Source organism: Oncorhynchus kisutch, linkage group LG18 (assembly GCF_002021735.2).
Source record: "Oncorhynchus kisutch isolate 150728-3 linkage group LG18, Okis_V2, whole genome shotgun sequence".
NCBI classification, from domain to species: Eukaryota; Metazoa; Chordata; class Actinopteri; order Salmoniformes; family Salmonidae; genus Oncorhynchus; species Oncorhynchus kisutch.
Genome location: NC_034191.2, coordinates 39,145,245 through 39,169,478, shown reverse-complemented (window position 1 = coordinate 39,169,478; position 24,234 = coordinate 39,145,245). Strand labels below are relative to the sequence as shown.

Genomic DNA, 24,234 nt, shown 5'->3' with positions numbered 1-24,234 from the left:
CCCACAGCCCACTACACCACACACACTTTCCCCAAAACACTATTCAGCACAACCACAATCAGTTTCTATACATATTCTCAGTCACCCTCACCACAAATCCCACCACTGACTGACCATATTGACGACCCAAAACATACAGTAATATAGAGCCACGTTTCCTTCGCCACTCATACCCCCAGACCCAAAGTTTGAAATATCCAATAAATGTCGTTCCACTTCATGATTGTGTCCCACTTGTTGTTGATTCTTCACAAAAAATACAGTTTTATATCTTTATGTTTGAAGCCTGAAATGTGGCAAAAGGTCGCAAAGTTCAAGGGGGCCGAATACTTTCGCAAGGCACTGTATATATATATACCATTCTGTCACCCCAGACAGAGATATGGTCACAATGTCTCTGCTTCCAGCCTCTGTCTGATGACCCTCTGACCATCTGCCTGTCTACATGAATTTGTGTACCACTTGGGAAGAGGAAACCCGAAGACACTAGACACACAAGAGGCACAAGTCTCTTATTTGTTTTTGGAGAGGTGGGGGATGCATGTGGCGTTTACGCGTGTCTCCCAGTTGTACAAGGGGCTTTACAAGTAGGCCGTCATTGTAGAGAAGAATTTGTTATTAAATGACTTGCCTAGTTAAATATAAAGGTTAAAAGTAATACAAATAGCCAGGGGAAACGTGAGGAGAGAGAGTGGGCTCCTCTGGTGTTTACCCTGTGAACGTAGGGAACGTCCGAGACAGGATGCATGGGTCCAGGAGGAAGCCCTGATACCCGGGCCAACCCAGAGTGCATTGAGCCACAGCGATCTGGTGTGCAGGGACATCAATTATACTGCGGGGCCGGCTGTGGAAAGAGAGCCTGACACTGTGACCATCAACACATATCCTTTGCCTGCTAAGGGGAAATTCGCACTAGAGCACTCTGCACAGAAGCAGGAAACATCCTTGTGCTTTGACTGTCTTGGCCTCGTTAGATAACTGAGAAGCATACATGTAAATCCCTGTATGTGCGGCCAGTAAAATAATATTTTTCTACTTTAGTTTTCATTTTCATTCTTTCTCTTGACAGTGTAACAGAAACTTCCCTATTACTCTCACCGACGTTAAGGGGAGGAATTTTTACAAACGTGCGAGGGGGGGAGGGTTGAATTCATTGCTACGCCCGTCAGAAGGACCCGAGTAAGTGGACGGAGGACAGAGAGAGAGAGAGAGCGAGGGATCGAGAATTAGAGAAGGAAAGCGAGAGAGAGAGAGAGCGACCACGATGGAGCTGAGGATCCAGTTGATCCCTACAGGTGAGATCATCCTGTCCCCTGGGAAGAATGGAGAGAGCTACTGCCACAGCTGCACCAAAGTGAGTCCATCCATTCAACCTGCTCACTCCTCATACACTTGAAATAACTAGCTATCCTAGAGTGGGATTTCCCTAGCCTGGTCCTAGATCTGTTCGTGCTCTCTTGCTAACTTTGCCAACCTTGGCAAGACAGCACAAACATGTCTGGGACCAGGCTAGGATCTGCCTGTGTGGAAGTAGTGCTGAGGTATCATTTTAGAGGTTCACTGTTCACGGGGAAAAAGTTGTTCACCTTGGCTGCTCACTCTGGTTTTCGCCTGACCACAGGAGGTTGGTGGCACCTTAATTGGGGAGGACGGGCCCGTGGTAATGGCTGGAGTGGAATGGTATCAAACATGTGGTTTCCATGGTTTCTATGTGTTTGATGCCATTCCATTCGCTCCATTCCAGCCATTATTATGAGCCGTCCTCCCCTCAGCTGCCTCCAAGCGGCTCGACTATGTACGGTAAATTTGTTTGTGCCAAATTGTTGGCTTGACAGAGTGCAATTGATATCATCCTCATTCGATTTTTCCACTCAGTGCCCGCAGTCAGAAAACACCTGCTAGGCCATTGATGTTGATTATGCATGCCGGTCCAGCAGAGTGCCAAGTGAAAAATGTTACACAGGGCTCATAATGTGCTGTCTACTTCAGTGTGTGTGGAGAGGCGTGAAAACGTCATCCAATGTAAATACAGATTCGGAAAAGTATACAGCAGAAAATGAATGGCGGGAAAGGCAATTTGAATAAACAAATGATAAACAATAGGAAAATCCAAACCAACTGAATGGCCGATTTTGCCACTTAAATAATTATATTAACATAGCACATTATCAATGTAAAGAAGGGTTACATGTTTCCCTATGGAATGGGGATTGCACAAGTTCCTGGTGAATGTGAGAGAGTGGTGATCGAGCGGGTGGGACTGAGTCACCAGTTCGGGACAATCTAAGGAATGCAGGGTGTGGGGCTTTAAATCAGACAGCATATGGTGAAACAACAAGGCTGTGCCACAGAAAGCAGTGGAGGTTAAGGGAATGTTGGACTCGTACACAAACCAACTTGGATCTTAAGGAATAGATTGAGATCTATAGCGTCCAACCGGTGAAACGCTATTAACGTCATCTGATAAATCTTAGTTTTATCAAGTTCAGTTTGAGCCTCATGTTCGTTCGGTGAGCAGGAATGGCTAATGACGGGAATGGTACAGAATGTAGGTGAGGAAAAGACAGAACGTGCATCCCAACATTCCACCATGGTCACATCACCCTCTTGTGCCTCTGATTGTGTGTGTGTGTGTGTGTGTGTGTGTGTGTGTGTGTGTGTGTGTGTGTGTGTGTGTGTGTGTGTGTGTGTGTGTGTGTGTGAGATTGAACATGTGGACTTGTGAACTGAAGGCACAAGAGTAGTGTACGAGTTAATGAGTAGGCATATCATATACACCATTTTCTCATTCCTTATCGAGAAAGGAACAATGCCCTCTTCCAGTTTCACACAGATTCTGTGTCGAGAGACAGAGACACTCCCTGGAGTACAGTCTGTCTTTCCAATGAACAGGGCCTTGTCAACAGGATACAACCTTTCCTCCCAGCATAATTAAAGCAGAGTGAGGAGGGCTAGCAAAGCTGGGTGGTGTGAGAGAGAGGTGGGCTACAGTACTGAATCGATCACTACCCCTTCTGGCAGGGGTGCCATATTGCAGTCCATTATCACATAAAGGCAGGCAATTGAACTGCAAAGGTCACCTTCACATGGGAAGAGGTGGTTTAATATGGCACCATTAAAAATGCTGACAATAATAAATCAATGCTGACCGTGGACTTTCGTTAAGGTGTACAGGCCTCAGACCTGTAGCCTACTATGACAGTAGAATGTGCATAATATACTAGAATAAGATTAACATAGCAATAGCAAATTGTTGAACTTGCTGCCACAGATCTGATTAAAAAGTCGCATGGCGGCCACACCCTTTCCAAGAACCAACCACGCAATGCATGGTAGGACGCGGACAGAAGGTGTAGTGACAGGTCTATTGACAGTAGAGGGGAGAAGAACACTACTAAAAGTCAGCGAAGTGAGTTGAATGCCGTCGGCGGTTTTTCTTTTCTCGTTCAGGATTTTCAACGGCATATTCTCACCAGTACAACAATGTTTACCGGCACTCTCAACCCATATGTTATTCTTAGAGTAGGAGCTATAGGGAAACATTGAATAGGCTAATCAAAGCAAGGACGTGTGCTCTCACAGTGCAACATTAGGTTCACACAGGGCTTATCCAATGCAAACATTGCATAGACTACTTCCCATATAGCCTATTTAGTGTTACGCCTGTTGAAAACAGTTTGATGTAAAACAAATGATACTACTCCTTAAGTCTGTGGGATGGGTCTCGAGAACTTCCTGGTATCTATGCTGCGTTCATAACCAAGTGTGAAGGTAGTATTTACCATATACGACTGGGGGAAAATCCACTTGAATGCCCCTCCAAGTCATACTTGCAAGTGGGAAAGTCGTCTATTGCCCCGTTAATGTGCTAGTCGGAACTAGGAAACTCCGAAATGTCTGACTTGCTAACTGATTGAACGCGGAACATACCAAACTATAACCAGTTAGCATGTGATTGCCGCATATAACTTCTGCGCTCCAACTTCTCCCACTTGCTGACCTCTGTCGTCCCCTACTAAAAAAAAAACAGAATTTTCAGCAGTTTACTGTAACAACAACAAATATGTTTTTGGAACACGATCATTTGTTTACAACCATGACCTTTATACGAATATAACGCAATATACCAAATACACAGGGGTATACACATTTAAACTAAAATACATAGGCTAAGGTTTCACAGGCATTTAGAATTCACTTTGCTTTTACAATCATGATAGCTGTTATTTTAGTTCATGGTTAATGTTGCTTGTTGATCATTAGCCACTCGGCGTTTTCAAAGCACGTGAATGCATACAACTTATTATTTACGACTTCACAACTGGTAACTACCACGTTCCCAATAGGTTATGAACGCAGCATAAGGGCTGTTGCGTGTTTGAAAGAGGGAGAGGAAATTACTGACATGTTCCACGACTCAACAGGGGACTCAAATACTCAGAATAATATAATAATATTATTTTTTATGGCTTAAAATTACTGCTGTTGTATACTTGAAGTGCACTTGCTAGACAACGCTACTCTTAAAAAAATAAAAATAAAGTGTAAGATCATTTGAAATAGGTGAAAAGTGGTGGATAATGTAGGCTACTAAAGCGGTGGAGAAAAAAACCTTCAATAGAATTACAGCCGCCAGATTGTAGTTGCTTGTTGGATCAGTAACGAGGAACCGCTGAAAGGACTGGTCACATCGAGACGGGACTTGAATCTGGGTTCAACGAGAGACGGAACAGACTGCTGTCTTTTTGTAGCCTACCGGCGAAGAGACATCAGGGCGAAGTAACCCACGACTTCGGCTAATTGAAGGTATGTATATCTTGAGGTACCTTTTTTCGCCCCCGTTTTCTAAACAGGCGGTTACGAAGTTATTTTGTAGCGGGAAGAAGTTTGCGTGCTTCATATTTGTGACAATGTAGCAAGTCGGCGACGAGGCCATCTGGTTTTAACTACTACGACAAGTAATTTTAATTCGCCAATGTATGTGATCATGAGGCTATTAGGAGTGGCTGGCAGTCATGCCATGCGTGATGTAACAACTGCCAATCCATTCCCTGTCCTGACTGCCAGCCAGCCACTCCTAATAGCCTCACGATCCATATATTGGCGAATTAAAATACTTGTCGTAGTAGTTAACCAGATCGTTTGTGTAGTATCACTAAATGGGCTAACTAGACTAAGCTGCCTGGTGGTTTGTGGGTAGCTGTGTGAGTGTCTTGGGTGACCTGGGGTTATGTCAACAGGACTGTGAGTGTCCACCTGTCCAACCACGACTGTATCCAGGCTTGAGATGTGGCATTGCTCTCCACTCACATCTTATGGCTGTGTATGTGTAGATACAGTACAAAAAATAAATAAACCGGCAGCTTCATCTTGGCGATTTTTTTTTGTTTGTTAAATTGTTGAGTTAGGCAAGCACTAAAACCAATCAGTGGTGTTGTCAGTACTTTTTCCCACAACAGAACTTCTTGGGGATATTTTGTCTGCTGTTTAACTGTAGCCAAGACTTTCCATTCGACTAGCTTAGAGGGATGCTGTGATTTTTTTTTTCTTCTCCCCCCCCCCCCCTCCCCAAAAAGAAGTCCTACAAGGATTCCAGTTTTAGCCCAAGGCAGAATAATTCCGGGGTTGAGCTTTTTCCCAGCTGTCTGCACTCTACGGATATTTAGGCACCTCCCAGCTCTGTCTCACAAAGCTTGAGATTCTGACAGCGGCGTTCACAGAGCCAAATATAACCCTCTGCTTGACCCCACCACATTGTTTGCATAATATCCTTTTTGCATGTATCGCTTTGCCATTGGGCAATTCTGTTTTATGTTATTTAAAGACCCCCCCCCCCCCCCCCCCCACACACACACACCACACACACCACACCACACCACCACCACAACAGCAAATGCTTTTGTCATCAGCTGCTACATGTGACCAGCCAATATGTGTTGTGTGTGAACTCAATGGTGGTGACATGGGCGGCTCTGCAGACCTCGTCTTGTTGTGACCCTCTCGTCACAGAACCAGCTGTCGGTGCTGCAGAGCCTTACCCCAGGAGACTTATTGGCTCCACCTGCCTCCGTGCCTTGGCCTCTTCCACCTCTAATGGGAAACCCTCAGGGCTTACTACTCGAACTTGGCCAACATGGCTGCCTGGCTGAAACCATTTTGTCAACCTCTGACCCCCCCCCCCCCACGAAACACTCACCACCAAAGTCACCAACACTGCAGTTTGTTGGATTACCTTGTTAGTTGGAAGAGATGAACGTTTGTGCGAGAGCCTAACGGACAAAGATTGAGAGGGGATGAGGAGGGAGATTATGTATTAGAATAGAAAAGCTCTTGGTCAAATGATAAAAGGTCTCGACAACATTCGTCCAGGCCTTGTGAATTAGTGGACCTAGGGACAGCTTGCAAAAGTACTGTGCTTTCTCAGTGAGCTATGGTGTCACAGGTGTGGCGTGTCACACACATTCTGCCCGGAGTTTGAAAACCAAGCAACCGAGAGATGGGGCATGTCTGGGACACGCTGCCCTGAAAACAGCCACGTCGATGTACTTCTCTGTCATGTTTCATGTTCTGTGTGCACCGCAGGAAGAGTAGCTGCTGCTTTCGCAACAGCTAACGGGGATCCTAATAAACCACCAAATACTGTGGTAGACAGCGAGGCCACACTGATGTTTCACACACCCTGGTAGGAGTGGATCTGCCAACGTTCATGAGTTAGATGAGGAGGACATGGAGTCTGGGCCACAGCCTGTTTCTATTTAAATAGCAAAAGTATATGGTCGTCTAGGAAGGGGAGTGGGGAAGAACGACGGAGACCGTCTGACGGGGGAGATGGTGGGAGAAACACACTACTTATTGATTTGGGAGCTCCTATGACAAGTCTGAGAGAGCGAGGAGAGCAGTGGGTGAAGAGTGAGGCGCGCGGGAGAGAACGTGTTTTGTGTGCTTTTGGTTTTTAGTTTGTTTTTGAGTCTCGCCCGCGTCAACATACTATTGGTCAGACGTCTGAGGTATGTGTATGAGTGCGGTTTTGGAGAACGAAGAAGAGGTGGAGGCCATGCTTGACTTTGGCAGGAGTTCACCGGAGCTGAGTACCATCACCTCAAATGTTCTACTCCTCCAGCTCCTGTTCCTCTTCTAGAATATTAGCTCAAAAGTATTGTGGAGATTCTGCATCTAAATATCAACAGTACCGGAACCCAAAATGAGTTCCAGCACCTATATCAGTCCAAGTCTAGCGTTGGGTTGTTGAGTGTATTTATGGAATGAGTCAGTCTGGTAGAATGCGAGTCTGGTACTGAGTCAATGTAGAGTGCTGCATGAGTCATGAACTGTGCCGGTTGGACGATCTGGAGTTTGTCTACTTTTAGCTGTGGCTTTTCCACCAGAAATGTCCCAGGCCTATAAGAAGAGTAGAGGGCCCCGCCCTGCTACCAAATCTCGCTTCCTATCAGGAGCAAACTACTATCAGACTGGGGAACCCTTCTGGCTCAGTCAAACCTGGATTGTGTTCGTTGTGAGGCACACAGTAACACAGCTTTTCTAAATGATGTGTAACAGAAAAGGAAAATGTTTTTTTTGTTATGGGACGGTTTCAGGTAGTTTTTGTTTTGTCCAGGTTTCTTTCCGTTTTGTGCCTAGTGAGCATGACTGGTCGAGTATGATGTGTCTCAGAATTCGAGACCTACACTAGCCCCCCCCTCCCACACACACACACACACACACACACACACACACACACACACACACACACACACACACACACATTCACACTGATAAACCTGACGGACAGGGGTAGAGTGAAGGGCTGTGGGAAGAGAAAGGAAAGGGGGTGTGGCTTAGAGATCCGCTTTCCATTGCTAATCCTTCACCTTGTGGTACTTCTGCTCCGTTAAACTAAACATAGGAATTGGTACCAGTTGACCTAGTAAGCCTGTAACATCCCTGGGTATGATGCCATGATTGAATTGTGGTATTATTGCGATATAGGAGTGTAAAAAGCCTTTTATGAATGAACATTTAATTCATTGTTCACTTTGAGCTCACTGACTGGAGTGCAAAGTACAAGCATTTTAGTGATGGTTTATGCGTGTGTCCTTGTATCGCGATAATCACCACGTCTTCTCTAATAAATGGGCAACACTTGGACGCAATGCCTTCTGCCCAGACTGGAGACTCCTGTAGTTTCAGTGCTGCTTTCAGTAACACTTTACTCAAAGCCTGCACGAACAGGGCTTTATAACCTGCTATAAGCATGTCTGGGACTTCATAACTACTTTTTCTATTAACTTTGTGGCTCGTTGTATTCCAGCCCTCCTGCTCCGCTCAGATGAACGAGGTATGTGCTCACTAAGAAAACGGCCCCTTTCTGTGGTGGATAACCTGTAGCCTTATGGACCTATCACTGTGCACCTGCACCTCGTTGTTGGGCTGTGACGATACCAGTATCGCAATATTTGGCCATGGCAAAAATGAAAACACGATGCAGACAACTCTTGGGTCCTTTTAAAAACCTGCTGCAGGTACTATATTGCGTGCTTTAACTTGGAAAATACACGTGACTCTGGGTGACAGCAGAATGATGTTCGTTTCCAATATCAGGGTCGTTTTCCCAAAAGGAGTTAAATCCACTTTGTGTATTGTTTCCTTGCCGCGATACTGGTCTCCTCCCGGCTGTACTTTACCCAATGACTGAACAACACTCATAGCCTGTAAATGGCCCGTGTGTTCCCTCTCTGCTGGCACACCTACCTGTTGTGTCCCACTGTGTTCATTCCCACACTCTGTGTACCAGCTAGAGCTCTACCTGTCCACCTACCTGTTGTGTCCCACTGTGTTCATTCCCACACTCTGTGTACCAGCTAGAGCTCTACCTGTCCACCTACCTGTTGTGTCCCACTGTGTTCATTCCCACACTCTGTGTACCAGCTAGAGCTCTACCTGTCCACCTACCTGTTGTGTCCCACTGTGTTCGTTCCCACACTCTGTGTACCAGCTAGAGCTCTACCTGTCCACCTACCTGTTGTGTCCTACTGTGTTCGTTCCCACACTCTGTGTACCAGCTAGAGCTCTACCTGTCCACCTACCTGTTGTGTCCCACTGTGTTCGTTCCCACACTCTGTGTACCAGCTAGAGCTCTACCTGTCCACCTACCTGTTGTGTCCCACTGTGTTCGTTCCCACACTCTGTGTACCAGCTAGAGCTCTACCTGTCCACCTACCTGTTGTGTCCCACTGTGTTCGTTCCCACACTCTGTGTACCAGCTAGAGCTCTACCTGTCCACCTACCTGTTGTGTGTATTGTGGTCCTCTGAGAAGCTAACCAGGCATGGATATACCCTGGTCCTAGATCTGTTTTGTGTTGATTTACCAACTCCTCATTGTCATTGCCACCTCTTTCTCGAGACGACACAAACGGATCGGGGACCAGGCTAGCATGGAACGTTGGATACAGTGACTGTACATAAACTTAGTTCCTTTCAGTGTGGTTGCCAACGCTGGGCCATTGGCCAGCACCCCCCCAGCTCTTCCTGATTGGCCACCTGTCAGGCCGCCTGCATGTTAACCTTTGCCCAGGTACACTCCATGACTGCCTGGGCCGTAAGCCGACGGCAAACCCTACCAGGTGTGTCCTTGTGTTGTCCCAACCCTGTACTGTCAATCACTCAACGTGATGTGGGGGGAGGAGGGGTCATCGGAAAACAAATATTCAGGCCAGATGGATTTGTACAGGGCTGCGTTCAGCAGGACACGACGTTGTGGAATGTTGCAGATAAAGGTCACGAGTAAAGATGATGTGATTCCATATGCCAGCTGTCAGAGAGGCATGGTTGTAGCCCGGGCAAGAGGACCGACCGATTCGACTCTTGCGCGATCAGGCTCCTTCCACCAGTGTAGCATGTTTGTTCTACGTCATATATTTCTATCTGAACGCCAGCCACCCACAGGGTTGGGGGGGGGGGGGGGGGGTGTAGTTAAACTAGTAGGAAGTGTCTCCTCTGTCTGTCATGGTAATGGATTGATGAATGTCAACGCAATTACAGTAGAGCCCCTGGATTGGCGAACCCATTAGTCAAACGAGCACAATGAGTTTACCACTGATAGGATCAATTAAATGTAGCGCTCTGAATTAGACAAGGATATTGCAAAGTTCCTCTGCCAGCACCAACAGGCCTCCTTTTATCTCTTCTGATGCATGTAAAATAGACTAGATGTATCACCTGTTCAAACGAGACTTTCCTAAACCTTCCAGTGTACTGTCACATACTCTATGAAATAATCGTTTTTTTTGCTTTTCATTCAACTGCGACCGCTGTGAGTCTTTCTGTTTCAAGCGGAGCAGGGCGTGATAAGCGCTTGGCCCGGCTGCGAGGGAGAGAGTGAGCGAATGCAAACACTGCCAAGGAGGTTGGGCTTGATAAGAGGAGGTGGAACAAAAATGGATTGACACCTGGCATCATCTCTTAAGGATCCCTCACCCCCATGGCCTATGTTTTGCTCCCACTACACACACACACACACACACACACACACACACACACACCTCTGTCCGTACAGAACTCCCACGCAACACACACACTATAGCCTCAGCTCACTCTATGGGACATGCAGTGGGACATTCATGTCACACCCAAGTCTACGTCCAGGTTGGGTTTAACTATGTGCTTGGGTGGGTAGCCTGCTTAGTGCACAGGGCGGTTCCTTCAGTGTGATCCACCCACACGCTGCTGCCTATAGGCCTGTCTCACAATAAGCTCCTGTCAGCAGTCAACTGATCCTCTAACTCTGTCCTGACTGGCCCCTTAGGAGAGGAGCCAGCTAAGCCCTGTGTGTTCAGGCCCTCTCTCTCTCTGCCGTGTGTGTGTGTGTGTGTGTGTGTGTGTGTGTGAGTAGGCATCCAGTAATTGGGGGGATGGGTAGAATGAGACGGCGGGGAGGGCGCTCATCTGTGTGTCATTGTGTTGTCATGATTACAGTGCTGCCTGCTCATTCGTGGGTAGTAATAATACCCAATGACCTGCCACAGAGACGTGTGTGTGTGGAAAGATATGTGTGTGTGTCATTGCCTCAGCTGTTGTCTGTGTATTGTCATCTAAGCAGCCTGACCCCTGACTCTGCTCTGTGGCTGGTTGGGGACAAGATTCCAGAGATGTTGCAATGTGAAGTGCGTTTGTCCCCAGACTGTTGAGAGCTTCCGTTTGGGAAAGAGACAGTGCTTGCTTATGCCTGCTCCGTGGGGGCCTCTTTAAGCCCAGTTCCAAGTCTGAAGTTTCATCAGTCCTAGATTGCTGAATTTATCGCAAAGTCAAACCACACACCAACTCACATATGGTGGGTTTAATTACAATTCTCCCTTCTGCAAAGCGTGTGTGTGTGGTGTCATTGCTTTGGACAATATGGATACTCTAGTATTGAACCATATTCACAAAGCAGCTCTGAGTAGGAATGCTGATCTAGGATCAGTTTTGCCTTTCAAATCATATTGAATGAGAGGGGATCTGATTGTAGATCAGGACTCTTACTCTGATACCCTGCATGAGTACGGGCCCTGCTCTGTTAGGCTCCTGTCCCCTTGTCCGTAGGCTCCCGTCCCCTTGTCCGTAGGCTCCCGTCCCCTTGTCCGTAGGCTCCCGTCCCCTTGTCCGTAGGTTCCCGTCCCCTTGTCCGTAGGCTCCCGTCCCCTTGTCCGTAGGCTCCCGTCCCCTTGTCCGTAGGCTCCCGTCCCCTTGTCCGTAGGCTCCCGTCCCCTTGTCCGTGGGCTCCCGTCCCCTTGTCCGTGGGCTCCCTTGTCCGTGGGCTCCCGTCCCCTTGTCCGTGGGCTCCCGTCCCCTTGTCCGTGGGCTCCCGTCCCCTTGTCCGTGGGCTCCCGTCCCCTTGTCCCTAGGCTCCTGTCCTATATGTTCCTATGAGCAGCCTAGCGATAGTCGGAGCCTGTTTGTCTGGGCGTGGCCGTGTGTGCTGCATGTCTGGCACCGTCTGCAGCTGGGAGTCAATGCGGTATGTTGTAACAGCGTTTTGGTTAGAGAAGTGAGGAGAAATGGCAGATATATGTGCGGGGGGAATTGGTTCTGTCGTTTTGATATACTGTAGGATAGATCTAGTGCCGGAGAGGAGTAGAGGGAATTGGTTCTGTCGTTTTGATATACTGTAGGATAGATCTAGTGCCGGAGAGGAGTAGAGGGAATTGGTTCTGTCGTTTTGATAAGCTGTAGGACAGATCTAGTGCCGGAGAGGAGTAGAGGGAATTGGACAGAGGATTTTTGGCAGCGGTATGCCAAATCCGTTCTGTAGTCCTTTGTTGGGGCAGCAGTGCAGGTGTTACTGGTGTCGGATCGGCACGAGAAGCCACACCGAGGGAACAGGAAAGGCAGCGTTAGACATTCTGACAACTCTCCCCAAGTGCTTCTGATTCCCTCCGTTTACAGTGGATCTGTGACAGTAAGCAAAGCATAAACATCTCTAAACACGACCTTTCACCCCGCGCTGCCGGAGAGGAAGGAAATGTCCTTGCTCCCTCGCATATTTAGCTCGGGGAGGATGGAGGGACAAGGAAAAGGGGACTGAGTGGAGGAGTTGAGGAAAGGGCATGTTGCCAGTATTGGTATTCGATCGTTATAGATGAGAGGGAGCGTAGATGTCCAGGGATGGAAGCGTGTATGTAAACTGCACTTCATACCCTTCAGCCTGCTGCCTGCTGCCTGCTGCCGGTAGCGGGTGCTGCCCATATAAGGCCGTGTGGGTATAAATAAGCCTGAGAGGGCCCCTCCAGCCTGGAGGAGGAGACCAGGGAGGGAGGGAGGGAGGGAGGACGGGCTCATCTGCCCTATTTGTACTGTACTTTATGAGTTCCAGCTGGTGTGCACGGCAGTCTCCCAGATATTGAGGCGGGGACAAAAGACATGGTGAAAGTCCTCCTACTGCGAGTCTCAGCTCGCCCCTGTTGACTCCAAAGGCTTGTTTGCTGTGTGTGTGTGAGTGAGAGAAATTGCTTTTGTTGGTGTATTTGCCATTGACCTGTTGTGCTGAGGCCAGGGTCAGACTCGCCTCAACTGAGAGGATCGGTGGGGGAAAGGTGGTGGTTAATCACTTGTCCCCGAGGATCAGTTTAGCAGTGTAGCCTCTAAACCAGGAAGCTGATCCCAGACCAGGGTGTGGCCTTATTGCGAGGTACACGGCTGCCCCCTTCACCTCGCCCGCACAGAGTAATCTCCACTGATAGTTTTAGAGACTGCTTGCGTGTGTGTGTGTGTGTGTGTGCTGAAACCACTTCCTCCTGCTCATTTCTGCTGTGGTGATGAAGAGAGGGAGAGGAGGGCTAGTCCGGTTCAGCTGGTTGGCTGGGTTGACGTCTTTATGGAATACCGGAGACACTTCAGGAAGTGCCTGCACGGCACAAAGTGCTGGCTCCGCAGAAAAGCAGTGTGTGTGTGTGTGTGTGTGGCAGGGTGTCTCTTGGCGAGAAGGAGAGGCAATCAGATGTGCAGACTCTGTTTGCTTCCCGTTACCCGAGCAAGCGAGCTGCCGTTACATTGCTTTGTCCAACTATCCTTGGTGATCGGATGAACGCCGGCGGCGGCGGTAGAATCCTCTGCAGAGAGGTACCTGGGGGCTGGGAATGGGCCCCCTGTGTACTGTAGGTGCAGTACATTTAGCTGATGTTCCCAGGTGATGGACAAGGCTTCTTTTTATTCTGTCCTGCAGATGAGCAGCGTCACACTGCTGAACCAATAGTCACGTCCCTTCTGTCGCACAGTGGGACCTGCCTCATGATCTTCGTTCCTGGTTTGTTTGTTTCCCGTGTTTTATCTGCTCTGTCCAATACTTTCCGTGTGCATAACGAGCTCCCTCAGAGGAGGCTGGTCCCCGGGGGACTGCGCTTGTGGGGACTTTCTTGCTCCAGGTCCGCTGCCTCCGACAGCAGATGCTCTGTACGAGACGGTCACTCAGGCTTGTCGGGCCTGTTCACCGTGGAAACATCTTCTCTCTGCTGTGTATGGGAAAAGTAGACGGCAACAGCACACTCACACCCCGGTGTCCCCACAATGATTCACAAGACCCAGAGACCCAGAGGGGCACAGCGAGTCAGAGGGAGAAACCCGTCAGTTTGAGTGTATTTGTGGGTGAGCCTGGAAGCCACCCCCGTGTCAATATTACACTGAGTCACCAGAGACACAGCGTTATGTCATGACAGGGTATGAGCTCATCAGCATCCTCTCTGACCACACTGAGGCTACAGCTCTCTGAGTTTCCCCTCTTGCTCACTGTCTTTTGTCTTTTGCTATCTCCTCTTCAATCTCTGTTGCTCTTCTCTCTCTCTGTTCGCTCTCCTCTCCCTCTCTGTTGCTCTCCCTCTCTGTTGCTCTCCCTCTCTGTTGCTCTCCCTCTCTGTTGCTCTCCCTCTCTGTTGCTCTCCCTCTCTGTTGCTCTCCCTCTCTGTTGCTCTCCCCTCTCCCTCTCTGTTGCTCTCCCCTCTCCCTCTCTGTTGCTCTCCCCTCTCTGTTGCTCTCCCCTCTCCCTCTCTCGGTCGCTCTCCCCTCTCCTCTCTCGTCCCTCTCTCTCTCTCGCTCTCTCTCTCTCTCTGTTGCTCTCCTCTCTCTCTCTCGCTCTCTCTCTCTCTCTTGCTCTCCTCTCTCTCTCTCTGTTGCTCTCCTCTCTCTCTCTTCTCTCTGTTGCTCTCCTCTCTCTCTCTCTGTTGCTCTCCTCTCTCTCTCTCTCTCTCTCTCTCTCTCTGTTGCTCTTCTCTCTCTCTCTCTCTCTTGTTGCTCTCCCTCTCTCTCTCTCTTCTCTCTCTCTCTCTCTGTTGCTCTCCTCTCTCTCTCTCTCTCTGTTGCTCTCCTCTCTCTCTCTCTCTCCTCTCTCTCTCTCTCTCTCTCTCTCTCTCTCTCTCTTGTCTCTCTCTCTCTGTTGCTCTCCCTCTCTCTCTCTTCTCTGTTGCCTCCTCTCTCTCTCTCTCTCTGTTGCTCTCCCTCTCTCTCTCTCTCTCTCTCTCTCTCTGTTGCTCTCTCCTCTCTCTTCTCTCTCTCTGTTCTTCTCCTCTCTCTCTCTCTCTCTTGCTCTCCTCTCCTCTCTCTCTTGCTCTCGGCTTCTCTCCTCCTCTCTCTCTTTGTTGCTCTCCTTCTCTCTCTCTCTTCCTCTCTCTCCTCTCCTCTCTCTCTCTCTCTGTTGCTCTCCTCTCTCTCTGCTTGCTCTTCTCTCTCTCTCATCTCTCTGTTGCTCTTCTCTCTGGCCTCTCCTCTCTCTGTTGCCTCTTCTCTCTTCTCTCTCTCCCTGTTGCTCTTCTCTCTCTCTCTCTGTTTCTACTCGTTTGCTCTCCTCTCTCTCTCTTCTTCTCTTACTGTTGCTCTCCTCTCTCCTCTTCTCTTTCTCTCTGTTGCTCTCTCTCTCTCTCTCTCTCTCTCTTTGCTCTTCTCTGCTCTCTCTCTTGCTTCTTCCTCTCTCTCTCTCTCTCTCTCTTGTTTCGCTCTTCCTCTCTCTCTCGCGCTCTCTCCTCTCTCTGTTACGCCCTTCTTCATCTCTCTCTTCTCTCCCCCTCTCTCTCCCTCTCCTCTGCTCTCGCTCTCCTCTCTCTCTCTCCTCTCTCTGTTGCTCTTCCTCTCTCTTCTCTCTCTCTCTCTCTCTGTTTGCTCTCCTCCTCTCTCTCTCTGGCTCTCCTCTCCTCTCTCTCTCTCTGTTTGCTCTCCTCTCTCTCTCTCTCTGTGTTGCTCTCTCTCTCTCTATTGCTTCTTCCTCTGCTCTCTCTCTCTCCTCTCTCTGTTGCTCTCCTCTCTCTCTGCTCTCTCTCTCTCTCTCTCTGCTCTCCCTCTCTCTCTCTCTGTGCTCTCTCTGTTGCTCTCTTCTCTCTCTCTCTCTCTCTGTGTTGCTCTTCTCTCTCTCTCTCTCTCTGTGTGTTGCCCTCCTCTCTCCCATGTCTCTCTCGCTCTCTGCGTTCCTCTCCCCTGCCTCTCCTGCTCTCTGTGTTGCTCTCTCTCGCTCTCCCCTGTTGCTCTCTCTCGCTCTCCCCTGTCGCTCTCTCTCGCTCTCCCCTGTCGCTCTCTCTCGCTCTCCCCTGTCGCTCTCTCTCGCTCTCCCCTGTCGCTCTCTCTCGCTCTCCCCTGTCGCTCTCTCTCTCGCTCTCCCCTGTCGCTCTCTCTCTCGCTCTCCCCTGTCGCTCTCTCTCTCGCTCTCCCCTGTCGCTCTCTCTCTCGCTCTCCCCTGTCGCTCTCTCTCTCTCTCCCCTGTTGCTCTCTCTCTCTCTCTCCCCTGTTGCTCTCTCTCTCTCTCTCCCCTGTTGCTCTCTCTCTCGCTCTCCCCCTGTTGCTCTCTCTCGCTCTCCCCTGTCGCTCTCTCTCGCTCTCCCCTGCCTCTCCCGCTCTCTGTGTTGCTCTCTCTCTCTCTCCTGTCGCTCTCTCTGTGTTCTTCCCTCTTATTTAAAAAAAATAATCTCTTTTTTTAACTGGCTCTTTCCTGCCCACATGACTTACATTCTTCTGACCTGACATCACAGTGGTCTTTCATCTCCTCCCCCTTTTCTCTTCCAGTCAAGCCTCCTCACAGTTGGTTCTTTAGCAAACTGAAGGTTACCGTCCCTCAAAATATAGATTATTGACCTCCCTCCACCTTTCCCTGTTCTTTCAACTGATAGACAGACAAGCAAAAATAATCTCTCACACACACACACACACACACACACACACAAGCATACCGCACACCAATGTATGCATGTGTGCACAAACACGCATACGCACAGGCATTTCGCCACACCCGCCATAACATCTGCTAAACAAGTGTATGTGACACATTTTGATTTGATTTGACACAAACACACTCGTACACCCGTGAGACGGAGTGTACGGTTGAGGGAATAGGAGGCTTGACAGTCAGACGCTCTGGTTAGTGTCATGGTGGGTGGCTGCAGGTTCCAGGACAGTTTCACCGCAGTCTGGAGCCAATGGGAACCGTCGTAGCATTGCAGAGGGCTGTGTTTGCAATCACATGGATTTAGATAGCCGTTTCTATTTAACTAGACGCACTGTGGCAAGGTCAACAGTTGTCCATCACTAGAAAGATAGCAGAGAGTGGCTGTGATGTGTTCATGGCCAGGAGGGTTCGGGTCTATTTCCCCCAGTAGCAGAGCTGCATAACGACACAGCAGACACAAATTTTTATTTTTATTTTTTATATATTTTTTTTTCACCTTTATTTAACCAGGTAGGCTAGTTGAGAACAAGTTCTCATTTACAACTGCGACCTGGCCAAGATAAAGCATAGCAGTGTGAACAGACAACACAGAGTTACACATGGAGTAAACAATTAACAAGTCAATAACACAGTAGAAAACAAAGGGGGAGTCTATATACATTGTGTGCAAAAGCCATGAGGAGGTAGGCGAATAATTACAATTTTGCAGATTAACACTGGAGTGATAAATGATCAGATGGTCATGTACAGGTAGAGATATTGGTGTGCAAAAGAGCAGAAAAGTAAATAAATATAAACAGTATGGGGATGAGGTAGGTAAAATTGGGTGGGCTATTTACCGATGGACTATGTACAGCTGCAGCGATCGGTTAGCTGCTCAGATAGCTGATGTTTGAAGTTGGTGAGGGATAGTAATAGTCTGATCACACAGCCGGAGAATGGAAAATATCCCTAGCGACCATCGATACGGACAGGAGGGAGGAAGGAGGAGACTGGGAGGAGAGAAACAGTTAGATTGGGAGATGATACTGCTTGAGTGCGTAAATATTCACCTAGTGCTACAATTGTTCAAACGTGACTATTAGAATGTTTAATGAGGCCTGTCTTCCTGTTTTTCATTCCAAGGCTCCAGGAGACACGGGTTGAGTTCCAGGAAGGCAAAACAATGCTGTCGCCTGCCAGATGTCATGTCATATAGCTCCGTTTGTTGCTGCATGCAGCGCGACTACAATTAAGTTGTTCTGGAACGTGGCCGCTGTCTCACATCTCCCAAGTGGCGCAGCGGTCTAAGGCACTGCATCTCAGCGCTCGAGGCGTCACTACGGACCCTGGTTCGTTTCCCAGGCTGTGTTCCTCTGCCGGCCGTGATTGGGAGTCCCATAGGGCGTCGCCCAGGGGTTAGGCCGTCATTGGAAATAACAGTGTGTCCTTAACTGACACGCCGAGTTAAATAAAATGTTGACTCTATTATGGCCGGTCTGCCGGGCTATAAAATGTTTGAAATGAAGGAGGGTTGAAATAGGAGTGTGCTGCTCTGTGTCTGACGGTAATGGATGGGAGGCGTCAGCGGTGCGTTTGGGCACCAGGCCCTGCTGAACAGAACATGGGGGACGGATGAAGCAAAGCAAGGCTGCCTGACTCCCTTTGTAAACTCAGCTGCTGGGCGGAGGGGCGGGGGTAGTATTTACTGTGCACACGCTGCCGGATCTCATCCTTATCATATTAGACTTCAGACAGATGTTGCTTCAAGCTGATGAGTCACCGGCAATAGTTGAGGGTCGTGTCACACATTTGTGTCGTGCACTGAGTGATCTCGCCTGCCAGCGGTATGGGTTTGCCGTCTACAACAGGGGGAGAGAGAGGAGGGGAATCGTGGGTTTATGAGAGACTAGATGAGGGAGAGAGAGACTAGATGAGGGAGAGAGACTGACTAGATGAGGGAGAGAGACTGACTAGATGAGGGAGAGAGACTGACTAGATGAGGGAGAGAGACTGACTAGATGAGGGAGAGAGACTAGATGAGGGAGAGAGACTAGATGAGGGAGAGAGACTAGATGAGGGAGAGAGACTAGATGAGGGAGAGAGACTAGATGAGGGAGAGAGACTAGATGAGGGAGAGAGACTAGATGAGGGAGAGAGACTAGATGAGGAGAGAGATATGGTGGGACTAGATGAGGGAGAGAGAGAGATGGTGGGCCTAGATGAGGGAGAGAGAGAGATGGTGGGCCTAGATGAGGGAGAGAGAGATGGTGGGCCTAGATGAGGGAGAGAGAGATGGTGGGCCTAGATGAGGGAGAGAGAGAGATGGTGGGCCTAGATGAGGGAGAGAGAGAGATGGTGGGCCTAGATGAGGGAGAGAGAGAGATGGTGGGCCTAGATGAGGGAGAGGGTGGGCCTAGATGAGGGAGAGAGAGAGATGGTGGGCCTAGATGAGGGAGAGAGAGATGGTGGGCCTAGATGAGGGAGAGAGATGGTGGGCCTAGATGAGGGAGAGAGATGGTGGGCCTAGATGAGGGAGAGAGATGGTGGGCCTAGATGAGGGAGAGAAAGATGGTGGGCCTAGATGAGGGAGAGAAAGATGGTGGGCCTAGATGAGGGAGGTAGGGAGAGAGATATGGTGGGCCTAGATGAGGGAGGGAGGGAGAGAGATATGGTGGGCCTAGATGAGGGAGGGAGGGAGAGAGATATGGTGGGCCTAGATGAGGGAGGGAGGGAGAGAGATATGGTGGGCCTAGATGAGGGAGGGAGGGAGAGAGATATGGTGGGCCTAGATGAGGGAGGGAGGGAGAGAGATGGTGGGCCTAGATGAGGGAGGGAGGGAGAGAGATGGTGGGCCTAGATGAGGGAGGGAGGGAGAGAGATGGTGGGCCTAGATGAGGGAGGGAGGGAGAGAGATGGTGGGCCTAGATGAGGGAGGGAGGGAGAGAGATGGTGGGCCTAGATGAGGGAGGGAGGGAGAGAGATGGTGGGCCTAGATGAGGGAGAGGAAGTGATAGAGGAATAAAGAAATAAGGGAGGGGAAGAGAATGAAACTAGATAAAGGTTCCTCAGAGTAAAAGTGAAAATAAGTTCTCATGGCTTATTTCCCACGATTGCTGGGTCCCATGACTTGGGGGTTGTGTGTTTTCCCCTCAGCATTGTTTGGTCAGTTTTCCCTGAAGTGGTGTGATTGGAGACCAGAAGTGTTTCCACTCTGGGAACCAATGAGAGAGCAGCTGGACCATAGTCACCATGTGCATCTACTGTCCTCCTCTCTCCCAGATGTGTGTGTGTGTGTGTGTGTGTGTGTCTGTGCAGTATGTCCTGCAGTGTGTGTGTGTCTGTGCAGTATGTCCTGCAGTGTGTGTGTGTGTGTGTGTGTGTGTGTCTGTGCAGTATGTCCTGCAGTGTGTGTGTCTGTACAGTATGTCCTGCAGTGTGTGTGTGTCTGTACAGTATGTCCTGCAGTGTGTGTGTGTCTGTACAGTATGTCCTGCAGTGTGTGTGTGTGTCTGTACAGTATGTCCTGCAGTGTGTGTCTGTACAGTATGTCCTGCAGTGTGTGTCTGTACAGTATGTCCTGCAGTGTGTGTGTGTCTGTACAGTATGTCCTGCAGTGTGTGTGTGTCTGTACAGTATGTCCTGCAGTGTGTGTGTGTCTGTACAGTATGTCCTGCAGTGTGTGTGTGTCTGTACAGTATGTCCTGCAGTGTGTGTGTGTCTGTACAGTATGTCCTGCAGTGTGTGTGTGTCTGTACAGTATGTCCTGCAGTGTGTGTGTGTCTGTACAGTATGTCCTGCAGTGTGTGTGTGTCTGTACAGTATGTCCTGCAGTGTGTGTGTGTCTGTACAGTATGTCCTGCAGTGTGTGTGTGTCTGTACAGTATGTCCTGCAGTGTGTGTGTGTCTGTACAGTATGTCCTGCAGTGTGTGTGTGTCTGTACAGTATGTCCTGCTGTGTGTGTGTCTGTACAGTATGTCCTGCTGTGTGTGTGTCTGTACAGTATGTCCTGCTGTGTGTGTGTGTGTCTGTACAGTATGTCCTGCTGTGTGTGTGTGTCTGTACAGTATGTCCTGCTGTGTGTGTGTGTGTCTGTACAGGATGTCCTGCTGTGTGTGTGTGTGTGTGTGTGTGTGTGTGTGTGTGTGTGAGAGCTCTGCTGTGTTAGCTCCAACCCAGGTTCTGGCAACACTGTTGAACTAAGACAGTCTGGCACAGTGCTTGGCTGCCGTTGTTTAAACTTCATAATGACCCAGGTTGTCCTCACTTCAGACACACTTGGTGCACAAAGTCCATCTTTGAAAATGAGTCTCTTCAATTCATCAAACTCATATTTTTATTTTTTAATTTTTTTTAAATGTCCGACTTGATCCAGCAGGAATGTGAGGGAGGAATATTGAGCGACAGAATAGAAGGTGGTGTAATGAAAGGAAGACTAGAGGACACTACATAAGTCTGCATATCAGACAGATGTGAAGAAAGAGTTGCCTGACTCTTGATAAGGTTTGTTTTTGTGTGTGTTTTTTTTGCGTTGCCAAGGTTACGTCCCCTTTCCAGTCCCTTGACAACAGCGCGAATTACAGCCGGGCCGTCAAGGCTGAATTTGAATTGGTCCTAGGCAGCAGACCTGGGTTCAAATACTATTTGACATCTTTCAAATACTTGGGAGTGTTTGCTTTCACCTGCCTGGAGTGGCAGATGGTTGGGGTTTGGGACCTCTATTGGTTCCGTTGTGCCAGACAAGCTCAATCAGGCACAGCTAAAGTATCAGAAATGATTTCTCTAGAAGCCTTGAGGTCCTGAAAGTTGTGGGAGAGGAACGCATTAACAACCAGGACAGATGGATATCTCCCCCCCCCCCCCCCTCCTCTCTGTTCTGCACAGATAGGCTACATCAGCATTACCGTGCACAATGTACAGACACAATGTACAGACACAATGTACAGACACAATGTACAGACACAATGTATGCCAACGAAGCATTGAGCAAGTCTGTGATGTTTTCTTTTTCCTTCTCTGTCCATTTCTTTGTTTTTCCTTCATTCTCTGTTCATTCTCATGCCCAGCGGTGCCCATGTGAGAGGGGGTGGGGGGGGTAGAGAGAGCGACAGACGGACAAAGAGGCAAACTCACACCGTCTGGAAAACATTTCTCCGATTCCTGCAGGCGGAGTCTCTGATTGTGTTGGCAGTGCCCAGGCAGGGAGAGAAACTGGTAAAGGCTACAAGTCCTGAGTGTCGTTCTGTAGCATATATTGGAGAGTGCAGACAACTATAGATGAAAGTTATGAAAAGTGAAGGTGAAGTTCTCGTTTCTGACTGGCTCCTCTATCACATGCTACTACTGCCAGCTGAGTAGTGGGCTTGTCCAGTAGAGGGGGCTGTGGAGCTCAGCGTCAGCAGGCAGGGCTTCAAGGCTATAGAAGACAGGGTGAATATGGCCAGGGCTTTACCTGAGCTGTGTTAGGGGCTGGCCTGGGGAACGCTGGGACCTGTCTGCAGGGTGGGGGCAGAAAAGGGAGAGCCACCAACCCCCAACATCCTCACCTGGGTCCTGTTCATTAGGCATGAAACGGAGAAAAACAGACTGAAACCGAGAGGGAATTACCTGGCTTTTCACACGACTGAGCCGAATTGAACAGAGCGAAACCAAGCTGTGGTGCGCTGGCCTGGTTACGCATCCGCTAGAGCCGCGCTGAAAAGGATCATGTCCAAAATAAAATATCTGAGCCAGATATTACATTTTGGTTCAGAACGAATGTGTGAAAAGGCTACATGTGGCTTGGCTGTCTGCTGAAGCCACCAGGCACCTCCACAGACAGAAAACACTGACACCTGCTAATGATTCTCATAAAGTTGGGATTTCCTGTGCCTTGCCAGTACACCGCCATCCCACCCCTTAACTCTGGAGCTCACCGCTGCTGTCCCGATTCGGCTTTTTCTGAGCTTTTCATTTTATTTGCCTAATTTCCACTTTTTAGGCCAGATGTCTGGACACAGATTAAGCCTGCTAGTGGACTATCAACCCTTTCAATGGAGGTTCTCTACGGAGCATCGTTTTTAATCCATGACCAGGCTTGATCTATGTCAATCCTCCGTTTTGTCTAATCGGAGCTTGTTAAAGGGATATTGCAAATCAAGAGTGTTTCCTTACCTTAAAAGCAGCATATGGACAAGAAGAGACTGCAATCCACACTGATCTTGTTAATCCACACTGATCTTGTTAATCCACACTGATCTTGTTAATCCACACTGATCTTGTTAATCCACACTGATCTTGTTAATCCACACTGATCTTGTTAATCCACACTGATCTTGTTAATCCACACTGATCTTGTTAATCCACACTGATCTTGTTAATCCACACTGATCTTGTTAATCCACACTGATCTTGTTAATCCACACTGATCTTGTTAATCCACACTGATCTTGTTAATCCACACTGATCTTGTTAATCCACACTGATCTTGTTAATCCACACTGATCTTGTTAATCCACACTGATCTTGTTAATCCACACTGATCTTGTTAATCCACACTGATCTTTTATTTATTTATATATATATATATTGCTGAACTATCACTTTTTAAAGCTGCAATAGGTCACTTTTTGGGGGACCGGACCAAATTCAAGTAGACGTGTGTGATAGAGCTGCCATTCTCATTGAAAGCAAGTCTACGAAGCGGTTGATCTGTTCTATGTGCGCTACTTCTACGGTTTCCCGTTTTTAAGTTTCGTTCTTGCGTCTTTTACTTTTAGGTTTCGTACACCAGCTTCAAACAATCGAAAATCCAATTTTGCTAGTTATAGGACATTGTATTTTACAGCGGTTTAGATGGTACCATGATTCTCTACACCAGGGTTTCACAAACTCGGTCCTGCCCCCCCCCCCCCCGACCTGGTGCACGTTTTGGTTTTTGCCCTAGCACCACACAGCGGATTCAAATAATCAAAGCTTGGTGATGAGTTTGTTGTTTAAATCAGCTGTGTAGTACTTGGGCAAAAAAGGAAATGTGCCCCCAGATGGGGCCCCAGGACCGAGTTTGAGAAACCCCATTTTAGCAACCAGGAAATGGCGGAGCGATTTCAGCATAGAACATCTTAATGTTTAAGCTAATATTACCATGCCCTTATTTATTTGATTCACGGTGAAGTGGCTCGTGTTGTGTTCAGTCTCAGACCGCTGGACTGCTCTCAACTAACTATGGGCGGTGTCCCCAATGGCACCCTATTCCCTACACAGTGCACTACTTTTGACCAGAGATGGCGTTTGTAGGATGGCGTTTGGGTCGCAAGCCCACGGTCATAATAACAGATCTGTCAGAGTAACGTTAACGATGGAATCCTACTTAGTCCCTTGTCAGCGTGGGGGGGGGGGGGGGGGGGGGGGAGAAACTGTGAGCTGCTCGGCAACATTAATCATGGCAGTAGTGGAATGTTCAACTCCTGTTAAATCACCGTCTTCTAAAAGGAAGGAGGGAGAGGAAGGAAGAAGCGAAGCTGTACTTCATAAAACAATTAGTCAAGTACCGTTTTTGGCTTTCTGTGTGAGTCATCCTGTATTCTCCCGTAGCCCCTCACA

General features: G+C 48.7%; 1 protein-coding gene across 5 annotated transcripts in view; it reads left to right on the top strand.

The window, feature by feature from the left end:
- Positions 1–918: 918 nt before the first annotated feature.
- Positions 919–24,234, top strand: part of LOC109909366 (unconventional myosin-Ic-like) — a 57,340-nt gene continuing 34,024 nt past the window's right edge. The window contains exons 1-2 of one of the 5 annotated variants that reach the window (XM_031796010.1): positions 4,386–4,806; positions 8,309–8,335. In XM_031796010.1, the coding sequence (XP_031651870.1) occupies positions 8,327–8,335 (9 nt within the window). In that variant the 5' untranslated portion in view covers positions 4,386–4,806; positions 8,309–8,326. Of the gene's footprint in view, positions 1,355–4,385; positions 4,807–8,308; positions 8,336–24,234 lie in introns of those variants that run through there. The other 4 variants (XM_031796012.1, XM_031796008.1, XM_031796007.1 and 1 more) reach the window with 4 other exon arrangements.